Source organism: Leptidea sinapis, chromosome 39 (assembly GCF_905404315.1).
Source record: "Leptidea sinapis chromosome 39, ilLepSina1.1, whole genome shotgun sequence".
NCBI lineage: Eukaryota > Metazoa > Arthropoda > Insecta > Lepidoptera > Pieridae > Leptidea > Leptidea sinapis.
Window position 1 is genome coordinate 997,734 of NC_066303.1, and position 11,704 is coordinate 1,009,437.

The window sequence follows — 11,704 nt, forward strand, 5'->3', positions numbered from 1 at the left end:
CTACTTATATACACATCAGAAATACCTCGAAATGTTTATTATTAAGTATAAGTAATAAAACAAGTTAGTCATAAACGTTTTCAGGTTTTTCTAATACAAAGAGGTTAGAAAAAAAATGACTTCACATAATAGAGCAATGACTAGAGTAATTCACAAAGCATTAAATAACCTAGCATTAAACAAGTGAAACCTTTTTTAAACCGAGAATAAAATTTCACGGTATTTTAGGCATACCTTCGAAAAATCGCGCACATTTTCTTCGAACACCAGCAACGATTTAGTTTATCCTCTGGTGTTGTAAGTAGGCGCAAGTGGTGAACATTTACCAATAGGTTTTTTGTGAGAAATGTCATAAGACGAGCAGAGGCTCTGTATTTTGCAAATTCATTAAACGATTCTCACCAGAAATCTCTCAATATTCCCGTTGAGGCTTGCACTAACTCGTACCAGTTGGAAGTCAACTGCTAGAAGAATCCTCAGCAAGGTGAGCAACGCCGACAGAAGCCAACAGCCAGTGTGTAGCCATGCCGAGATAATGGTTAGCCTGGTGGCCTGATATACTCCCCGGATGCGGCGTTCATATGCCAGAGTGGCTACGTTCACTGAGTACGTGCAACTGCAAAGAAACCGAGTCTCACTAAAACTATATTCTTTAAGACTCCTGTTATCCTGCATTCGAATAGTCTTATGATTATTGAAAGTACTGGATCGTTTGTGCATTCGGATATCCCACTTTAGGCACCTGACTGTTACGAACAGCTGATGATGCTGCCTAATGAGGTGGATTTTCATTCACTTATGTCCGTTAGAAGGTCTTTGAATACGCAGTCCGTGATGAAGTGTATTTAAGGACTTTGTAGCCAAATGGATGCAGGTATTCTGCCATTCCTGTTTTTTTTCATCTACAATTTGCATTAAAATTAAGCTATCATTAGATGCATGAACTAGGCAGATCCTAGGAAAAACAAGCGCGCTATAACAAAAGTTATGTATGCCACCCTATTCCGTTTGGTGCAAGAAATCAGTTAGTCTGCATTTGGTTTTTTTAAACAAATAATACGAACATCGTAATCAGTCAGTCGGTACAAAAGTAAAAGATGTGCCGGTTTGAGTATAGATACGATCCGTATGTGTAGTTGCTATTTGCCTTCTTTTAAACTAAGTATTTGATGTAAAGTTTAATTACGAGGTGCTGCCCGTTATTTCACTGAGCTTGACACACAGATCTTGCAGTCCATAGTGAGTTACGACGGAAGTATACACGCAGAGGCCTCCCATTGCCAACGAGAACAAGAAAACTGATGGTAGAATTCGCCATGGTCTTTGCAATCTACAAATATAAAAAGTATTCGATATAAAATGTGACATTATAGTAAGTATTTATTTAAGTCGACAAGTTACTTAGGTAATGCGAGAGGACTTTTTTGTACTGCCAGGAATACCTGAGTGTAAACGTTAAAGAGGATATCATCCTCACCATCTGAGTGTCTGACACTCCTCTACAGTGCGGTTTTCAAGGAAGTATCTTCCACGTGCATCCTATGGAATAATCTTCTTTGTGCGGTGTTCCCAGGACGATAACACATGGGTACATTCAAAATAAGCGCGTACACCATCCCAAAAGGCCCGTAACACTCCTGTAATTATTCTGGTGTTGTAGCAAAATGTGGCCGGGGGCTATACAACATCGGATGACCAGTGCGCTCCTTTTACCCACCTCACAGGGAAACCACATTTGTTTCGAGTTGCAAAACCTAATTAATTCCAGATACGCCGTATGAAGTTCAGAGTATGGGAATAGCAATGTTTTACGTCTTTTGCCTTAATTAGAGAACGTTGCCTTAAAATAGAAGACTTAATGAAGTTCAAGTTATCGAGGTTCAACATTAAGAGCTTACAGAAGACTTCACTCACCCGGTCAGCAGTCTACTCCCGGAGGAGCACATAAGAAACATTGTCGTCCACACCAAACCGAAGATCCCGGACACCAGAGGAACGTACGTGGGTAAATAGCATACGCTTTGTTCAACCCAGTGTGTACCCACAAAGTCCACGGGAAGCACTAAAACCAAACCCTCAGTTCACCACCCGAAACGACTAAAGCAGTTAGCAATAAATTCTATTAATAAGAATCATAAGTACCTACTAGTAAGGAGCTATCCATAAATTACGTCACACGTATCATATCATGACTTTTGTTCCCCTTCCCCGTTCTTGTCAGCTGATCACATCTGTGAGAAAGCCAGTGTGAATTCACTATTTTCCAATTTTATATTTGAAAAGGAGAATGGGACTTTTGGGCCTGATGGTTAACAAATTGAAATATACTTTAAAAAATAGAGTATTTTTTTCTGATGTGAAATACAAAAGACTAGCTCATTTTGCAATCTACAAACCGAAAAAACATTAAAATAAAGAAAATCGATTAAAATGTAATCAAATCAATATTCAATCGATTAAAATAACATAAAGATCCAGTTGTTTTATTTCAATAATATCAGTTAGGTGCATGTTTGAATGACCATATTATTATGAATAAAATATATTATTTTCTCAGGAAAAAACAGAACTGAGCAATAATTTTACTATCAATAAATCGATCAATAAATCGATTTATATAAAAATCGATACAAGTGAAATCCTTTTTCCTCAACGCTTACTTCACTTTGACAATGACAGTCTGACAGATTACAATTCGTTTCTTGTTGTATTCGTTCTCGTTGAGTTCAGCGTTCGGAACCGTACGATAATTATCGTACACATACGATAATTTTGTGCCTACGTACGATGTACGATAGCATATTATTATCGTACGCAGATTGTACGATAATTTCTATCATGATGCAAAATTTGAGAATTTATATTATTTCACTCATGCGTTGATAGTCTAAATCGCAGTAGCATGATTTTATTTTGTCCAATAAAATCTTGGGAAAATACCGGGAAATACAAGTTCTCTATTCCTATTGGTCCTTACGATCCGCTCTACTAAGTTTCACCACTGCCGATACTGTAACTTTATCCAGCGTCTGCTGTACACGCTTTCTTATTGGTTAGTATAGCATCTACCAATGCGAACAAGAGAATATAAGTTCGATATTTCGATTATGTTCACACTTCATATGTATCGTATATTTTCGTGTAGAAAAGTTGGCAGTTATTTCGTTATATTATTATGATTATATGTCTGTATTCGCTCTGACAAACGGAATTATTCAAATTAAGTGAAGAAAGAAGTACTTGCATGCATATCAATATTACAATTTATATGATTTATTTATCTATAATAGACATTATCCTAAAAAATACGATAATTTCGATCCATGTACGATATTTTTTACTCCCCTGGTACGATAGTCAGTCCACTTCAAGTTGCTAACGCTGGTTGAGTTACCGACTTGTTAACTACCTAGGTACCCAATTGAATTCCAAGGAAAGTTTTCTCTAGCAGTCTGTTAACTGTTTTACAATTCATGTATGAGCTAATGAGTATATATTATTCTTATCTGAGCAAGTAAAACTATCCTTTAATTTAGGTATACTATATTATATTTAATTACCAATTATCTTATATTATAATGCAAAAAAGTGTCGTTACAGTAGTAGATAGGTATAAGTAGATAGGAAGGTATTTTTTATCTAAAACAAGCAAGGTTGGTACCCATCTAATAAAAGTATGTGATAAATCCTTAGCAGCTAGGCATTTAATAAACCTACTATAGATGAGCTGTCACCATATAGGTTAAGACATAACTCATTTTTATATCTTCGATTACACAGCTCCTAGATTGACAAATCTTGCTAAATTTTCAATCATGGATTATTTAAATGTTATCTTTAAATGGTGCTACTTTCATCTTGTTATCACCTGGGCCCAGGAATGTATGAAAGCGTTTCAATCTCATGAAATTAAAACAGCAGTGTTCCGAAATTACTTTTATTTCTATTTAAATTCAGTTTTTTTAAGGAAAAGGAGGACCAACGAGCGTACGGGTCGTCTGGTGTTAAGTGATCACCGCCGCCCACATTCTCATGCAACACCAGAGCCATCACGGGAGCGTTGCCGGCCTTTAAGCAAGGTGTACGCATTGTCTTTGCAATTATTTGATTCCACTTCAGTTTCAACATTGTCACTACTTTTCATACTTTCCCATAATGTGACAACTTCTTGTACATTTTTTTATCAGCATAAGCTGTACTGTTTGCAGAACTAAGAAAACAACGTTGTTTCAAAATTTGTCAACATAACAAATTAAATCTTAGTCAAGCAAACAGAGTTGCAGCTATTTACTTTGTTAGGTATATAGTTTAAATTTGGCTGTTGCTAGTCGTTCGCTAAACGGACGAATAACATATATTATTCGTCCGATAATCGGATAAATAATATATGTTAGTCATCCGCTAAAATTACTCATTTTTATATTTGGTAATTATCTAATTTTTTTGAACGTCTCCCTTCTGTGATGTTTTTATTATTCATTTCATGACCATGAATGCAAGTCCTTCATTCGGAATGTGTTACTTTTTCAATTATATGATTCCTTTTAAATACATGATATTAAAATAGTAATCACAATACATTTGACTGATTTCTTGATAACCTGCTCAAATGTATGTGTGAATTGATATTTTAAATTAATAATTTCATTCAGTAATGTCTTTTCTTTTCGGAGCGCAGCGGAGACCAATCCTAAATCTAAGTAACTACATATACTTATATTATATTTTGAAAAACGTGATGTCACAATCTTTTGGATCCCAACTTGTCACACAATGTCTCACTTCCATAACGTGTGACGTAACTTATGGATAAAGTAATAAACCCTTCTAATTAATAACAAAATAGTCTCTTACTACGTTTATATAATAGATAGGGATTTAATAAATCTCGTTTACATGCAGGAGATTGCTATAAATATATTGGCCGTACATGGTTATAATATGAATATCTATAAATTTTTCCCTTAGAGATTCTTGTGGGCTCGTTTGGTATAAGGCAAGTACAACTCTTTTTTGAAGTATGAAGATATTATTTACTACCGCTGCACTACCCCACAGTATAATTCCATACGACATAACGCTATGAAAATAGCTAAAATAGACAATTCTTGCTTTATCTATGTCAGTAAGTTGTCGTATCCTTTTAACAGCAAAAGCTGCTGAACTATAATTACTAGTTAAATTGTGTAAATCAGGCCCCCACTAAAGTTTGGAATCTAATGTTATACTGCATTATCATCAATTTTTAATTCAGTGTCATTAATATTATTATTGTATGTACTTGCCTTACATTGGGCAACGTAAATTTCAAACATTTTGTTTTAATTTTATTCAATAATAAATTATTCAAATTGAACCATTTTGAAACTCCTGACAAAGTATTGATTATTTCATCACACTGATCTTGCTGACGTTTGATTCTAAATCACAAAGATGTATCATCGGCAAACAAGACTATATGATACTTGTTATTTATAAAAAAAAATGGAGATCGTTAATATATACCAGAAACAGGAAAGGTCTCAGTATTGAGCCTTGAGGTACTCCCATTGAGACCAAAGAACCAGAGGATTGCTTTCCATTTACATTAACGAATTGGATTCTTCCCTGTAAATATGATTCTAATAGTTTCAGCGAAACTCCTCGTACTCCGTTATGATATAATTTATTAATAAGAGTCTCATGGTGAACACAATCAGACGCTTTTGTCAAGTCAGAAAAAACACCCAAAGCATCAAAAGAATCTTCCCAAGCATCAAAAATATTCTTTATTAATTCGACACCAGCATCAGTTGTTGATGAACCTCGAGTAGAACTAAATTGATTTCTATGCAAGTTGTTTGCATAAAAATATTTCGTCAACTGCAGTGAATTTTTAATTTTTATTTTATTAGTAATATTATTAAATTATATTAAAAATGAATTAAAATAGTAGGTAAGACTAATATAGGTCTATAATTATTAGGATCAGTTACACTGCCAGATTTAAAAAGTGGACTAATTTTGCTACATTAACGTAAATCAGGAAAAACACCCTCATCAATACAGCTGTTAAAAATTAAGGCAAATTCAGGAGCAATAATTTCCTTTAATGATTTAACAATATGAACTGAGCCACCCCATAAGTCACTGGCTCTTTTGACTTTTAAGTAAGTTAAATACTTTAATAATATTTTTTAACGACCCATATAGCCGAATGGTTAGTGACCCTGACTACAAAGTAAAGGTCATAATCATTTATATGATGAATTTAGATGTTTGTTTCCGAGTCATGCATGTTTATATGTATGTTTAAGTAAGTATATTTTATTAAATATATCGTGGTCTTGTACCCATAGTAAAGGCTATGCCTAGTTTGGGTAAGATAATTTGTGTAAAAGTGTGTCAATATTATATTATTATTATATTATAATAGGGAGTTATATGAAAAAAATTAAAATTAATTTTACATTCTGGTACACTTTTCTTCATTGTGGCAACAGCGGAGGTCGATGAGGAATTCAATTCCTTTGTTGTGAAGACTGGAATATCGTTAAAAAATAATTCAAAAGCGTTGGCTGCTTCAGTGTCTTCGTTTAAACGCGAGCGCGCGTGGTATCAAGCGTGGGCGGTAATTGACAACTGACGCCTCGCATATTCGTCGATGCGGGGCGGATCACCCATACATAGTTTTCCTCCGTTTATGTAAGTCAGGTTTGCCCATTCGCTGAACGTTAAAATATTCGACATTCGATATAAATTTGATCTATCTAGGTGTATAATAATATTTCTTTAAAAAGATCAATAAAAGAATGAAAAAATATATTTTTTTTCGTTTGAAGTCAGGATGTTCGATAAAAACGGAAGTTTGTGTGATAAAGATTTTTGCATATATTTAACCTATTTTAAGTTATGGCTTTATATTTCCATATATTAATTTTTTACTCATACTATGTTCATATTGTATAAATGTTTAAGATTGTAAAATTGAAAAAGGTTTATTAGGTTCTGGCTCATTGCGCATTTTTCCAAAATATTAACATTAAAATCCCAAATTTTTTTTTCAAACAAGTTAATTTCGCTAATACATCTTCCATATTTGTAACAAATGTGTCAAAAATCGATACGGGTTACACACATAACACAACTAATTGCTTCAATTCTACTGCAGATATCTCTATTGTTTATTCAATTGAAGGCCCAACAATATCTTTGCGATTTTTAAAACATAAAACTTTTTCATTATTATTTATGAACCATCATGAATAGAGTTTAATCTACCGAAGGAACTTCCTATTATATACTCGTAGTTACTAAAATTATAAATATTGAGTTCCTCAGCTTTCAGCCAGTGTTCAGAAACACAACAAATGTGAATATTTTGACTATTCAAGAACAAATCAATTTCTAAGTTTTTACCTCTAATAGACTGAATATTCTGATGAACTAAATTAATAATTAATTTCGCGGCAGTAACTTGTTCAACTGATTTTACAATACACTTCTTAGAACTATTACAATCAATATTATATATTAAGTGCATCTATCGGATTGCTAGAGGAAATCTTTATTGTCTTTTTATTAGGTTTAAAGAGTCTTTACTACTACTCAAGTTTTTTTCATAAACTTCTAAGTAATAAGATAAAGAAATAGCAATTTGTTTTTATATATAATCAATTATCATCACAAAGATTTAAAGTGGTTTCACCTTTATCCGTCCTTCTGAAACCCTTATTAAATTTCTTAGTTGACAGTCTGTTAGGTCCCTTTTTAGTTATATTTTATTATATATATATAAAGTTAAAATTAGAATCTTAAACATAAACCAGCATAGGATCGGCCAAACAATGCTACGACCGTAGACTTACAATATAATAGCGTATAGACGAACAACGCGTGCGAGAGAGATCATCTCTAACGGAGATACAGCTAGGCAGAAAAAGATAGCGAGTCTATTGTAACTGTCACTGTATTTGATTGACAAGTCGTAAACAGTCAGCAACGCTTGGCTTCTTAGTATTTTCAATATTAAACCACTAGCTGACGACCATATTGACATTTGACAAATCAAAAATTGGTCAGATATTATCGAGCTGTCAGGTCGATTATAAGCTTTATATTTTAAGTCTGTGGCTACGACCGACGAATTACCTTTCTAAAATAATCGGTAGTTAAGAATAGTTTTAAATAATAATCCAAATGTGCGCATCTAACTAGGTACCTACTTTATCAAGAATGCGCAGTGACAATAAATGACAGTGACATATACATACTGTTGTCTTTATCTTCCGGGATGAACTCATAGATTATATTATGCTTCAGTGACGTCAACGACAAGAGTTTCGGAAAGAGCACACACTTCTCGTCAAACAAATACATAAGCATGTGAAAGCAGAATGTACAGAACGATCCGAAGACAAACGCCAGAAAAAACAGCAGAAGATGAGCTCCTGTAGGTTTATAATTACGAGAAACAGATATTTCATATAAGTACTTATAATTACAAGTCACAAAGCAGAAAGTGGCTCATCTAATGAATATCGGAAAGATAGAACCGCCTCCCGTAGACATCAGTAAGTCTTAAAGATGTGCTGCCGACATAGAAATCTAAATAAGAAGGTAAGTAATATAAAGGGTATAAGTGCTAATTCCTTTCAAGAAGATTGTCGCCTATCTTAATATACTTTTTTTTTATGGAATAGGAGTACAAACGAGCGTACGGGTCACCTGGTGTTAAGTGATCACCGCCGCCCATATTCTCTTGCAACACCAGAGGAATCACAAGAGCGTTGCCGGACTTTAAGGAAGGTGTACGCGCTTTTTTTGAAGGTACCCATGTCGTATTGTCCCGGACCGCACCAGGAAGCTCATTCCATAGCCTTGCAGTACGACGGAGAAAGCTCCTTGAAAACCGCACTGTGGAGGACCGCCACACATCCAGATGGTGGGGATGAAATCCTAACTTGTGGCGAGTCGTGCGAAGGTGGAATTCGGCGGCAGGAATCAGGTTAAACAGCTCTTCGGAACACTCCCCGTGATAAATGCGGTATATACACACAATAAAGCGACGTCTCTACGCAACGCCAAGAGATCCAGCCGTTCACAGAGCACTGAGTCCCCGACAATTCGAGCTGCTCTACGTTGCACGCGGTCAAATGGATCGAGCAGATACTGGGGTGCGCCAGACCAGAGATGACAGCAATACTCCATGTGTGGCCGGACCTGCGCTTTGTAGAGCGCTAGAATGTGGGCCGGCTTGAAGTATTGCCGTGCTCTATTGATGACGCCCAGCTTCTTCGAAGCCAATTCGGCTTTGCCCTCCAGATGGCCACGGAATTGGCAATCGCTCGAGATTTCGAGACCCAGTATTCCGATACTAGGCGCGGCTTTAAGAGAAGTGTTCTCGAAGAGCGGTGATACGATAAATGGGGTTTTCTTAGTGGTAAACGCGCAAACTTGAGTCTTCTGGGGGTTAAATTGGACAAGGTTCAATTTACCCCATTCCGCGACCTTCTCGAGAGAGGACTCGATAGAAGACACAGGTTTCTCCCGGCACTGGTCGAGGATTTCCCGAGAGAGACCTGTATGGCCCGTGTATACGGCATCACCAGTGCTGTCATCCGCATAGCAATGTATGTTGGAGGTGTCCAACATATCATTGATATGCAGAAGAAACAGCGTAGGAGATAGCCTTGGGGCACTCCAGCATTCACGGGCTTCGGGATCGAGCAATATTCGTCGACAACGATCTGTATGCTACGCCCAGTGAGCTGTGCTCTCGGGAAGCCCAAATGATGGAAGTTTTGAGAGGAGCGCCTTGTGCCATACACGATCAAAGGCCTTCGCTATATCCAGGCTAACTGCCAGGCCTTCCCCCTTGCTTTCAATAGCCGCCGCCCATCTATGTGTTAGGTATACCAGAAGATCACCTGCCGACCGTCCATGGCGAAAGCCGTACCGTCGGTCGTTGATCAACTGGTGACCCTCTAGGTATACTAAAAGCTGGCGGCTAATTATGCTCTCCATGATTTTAGAGAGCAGGGAGGTGATAGCAAGCCTGTAGTTCCCCGGATCCGAACTGTCTCCTTTTTTTTGGATCGGATGGACAAGGGCTGACTTCCATGAGTCAGGGACTACGCCTTTGAAATAAGAGTGCCGGAATAAACGCGTTAGCTCCGGCGTCATCTCAGGGGCACACGTTGTAAGCACGATTGGAGAAATGCCATCCGGCCCGCTCGACTTCCTGACGTCCAACGAAAACAGAGCTCGCCTAACAGTTTTCTGTCTGAACTACAGTTCTTAAGTAAGTTCTGAAGTACACTTCAGGCATAGAGCTCTGACACCGCGGGATGGTCGGCGGTGTTTTTCCGTTGTCGTTAAGAGTCGAGTTGGAGGCGAAAAGAGCGCACAGGGTCAGGGTGTCATTCCTCATGTGCAACGGCGGCATGGACGGCTGGTTAAAGTTACCAAGAGCAGCTTTCGACAACGACCAGAACTTGCGTGTTCCGGTCGGGTAACTGGAAAGCTGCTCGCCGATTTTGACGACGTGCTTAGACTTCGCACGGGCGATTTGCCGCTTAAAAAATCTGGAGGCACGGTTATATTTCCTCTTAAGAACTCTGCAGTTCGGATCGTTTGTGCCCAGCGCCGCAACCCAAGTTCGATACGCCTGTTTTTTCCAGTCAGATGCTGCTTTAACTGACGCATCGAACCAGGGCTGTGATCTGCCACCGATCGGTACTACAGAGCTTGGTATAAAAATGTCCATGCCCTGCAGTATCACATCGGCTACTTCAACGGCGCAGGCACTAGGATCATTCGAAGGGAAACAAACCTTGCCCCAAGGGTAGGATGCAAAAAGGAACGCATCCTATCCCAATCTGCTGACTTGTAGTGCCAAACGCGGCGGGTCGCTGGTGGTCTGCGACATTGGCGTCGGATAGGCACTACACTCCTGACCAGGCAATGGTCGGACATTCCGAGAGGGGCGTCGACAAAGACCTGGTAACCATCGGGATGTGTAGTCAGCAGAAGATCTAATAAGGACGGCATGTGGCTATCCACATCCGGGAGCCGCGTTGGCGACTCAACCAATTGGGACAGACCATACGCCAATGCAAAATTATGCACAGATCGCCCTGCGTAGTCTGTGGTACGTGATCCAAGCCATTCGGCATTGTGCCCGTTGAAATCACCCAAGACTACGATTTCAGCGGAGGGGATCTGTGCAAGCACGATGATCGGTTTCTGCGTTACCACTATGGGACCTTTAGACACACGCATAGATACGGACGCGGTCCTCTAAATCTACGCGGAGCCAGAGAGTAGACAGGTCCCTACCCTCAAAATTGCCGAGACGGCGACAGCAGATATCCTCCCTAACGTACACACATACCCCGGAATGAGGCAAAAAATTGTGCTCAATTTTGTACCCGGGGTACGTTAAATATGACGTATCACTAGGTCGAGATATCTGCGTCTCCGTAAGGAAACACAAGGCCTCAAGGTGGTGGTGGACGGCGTTTAAATTGGAGTGAATTCCCCTGATATTGCAAAAGTCCACTTAGAGCGTGGAGCCGTGGTGTTTCTGCCTCGTTTGTCCTCGGTCATGCGCGGTTGTGTGCCCACCCCAGAATACGAAGGGCAGCCCGAGCGAGAGTGCTCGGGGAGGGATTCTCCGGCTCTGGTAGAGCCGGTACCCTCCTGGGGTAATATCTCTTTATGG

At 38.5% G+C, this 11,704-nt stretch overlaps 1 protein-coding gene across 1 annotated transcript; it reads right to left on the bottom strand.

Moving 5' to 3' along the window:
- Window positions 1-267: 267 nt before the first annotated feature.
- On the bottom strand, window positions 268-8,377 carry LOC126976093 (uncharacterized). Its single transcript, XM_050824286.1, has 4 exons — window positions 8,253-8,377; window positions 1,915-2,062; window positions 1,187-1,330; window positions 268-616 (listed from the first exon to the last, which is right to left on the bottom strand). Exons 1-4 carry the CDS (start codon window positions 8,362-8,364, stop codon window positions 388-390), a joined length of 633 nt encoding a protein of 210 aa, XP_050680243.1. The 5' UTR covers window positions 8,365-8,377; the 3' UTR covers window positions 268-387.
- Between the last annotated feature and the right edge of the window lie 3,327 nt (window positions 8,378-11,704).

Bases quoted from the DNA above. Each gene is read 5' to 3' on its own strand.
- LOC126976093 (XM_050824286.1), bottom strand. From the start codon at position 8,364: ATGCTTATGTATTTGTTTGACGAGAAGTGTGTGCTCTTTCCGAAACTC. The intron at 1,331-1,914 runs GTGAGTGAAGTC...TTATATTTGTAG, and splicing joins GGGAGTAGACTGCTGACCGG to ATTGCAAAGACCATGGCGAA. The intron at 617-1,186 runs GTAATTAAACTT...GTTTCTTTGCAG, and splicing joins GAAATAACGGGCAGCACCTC to TTGCACGTACTCAGTGAACG.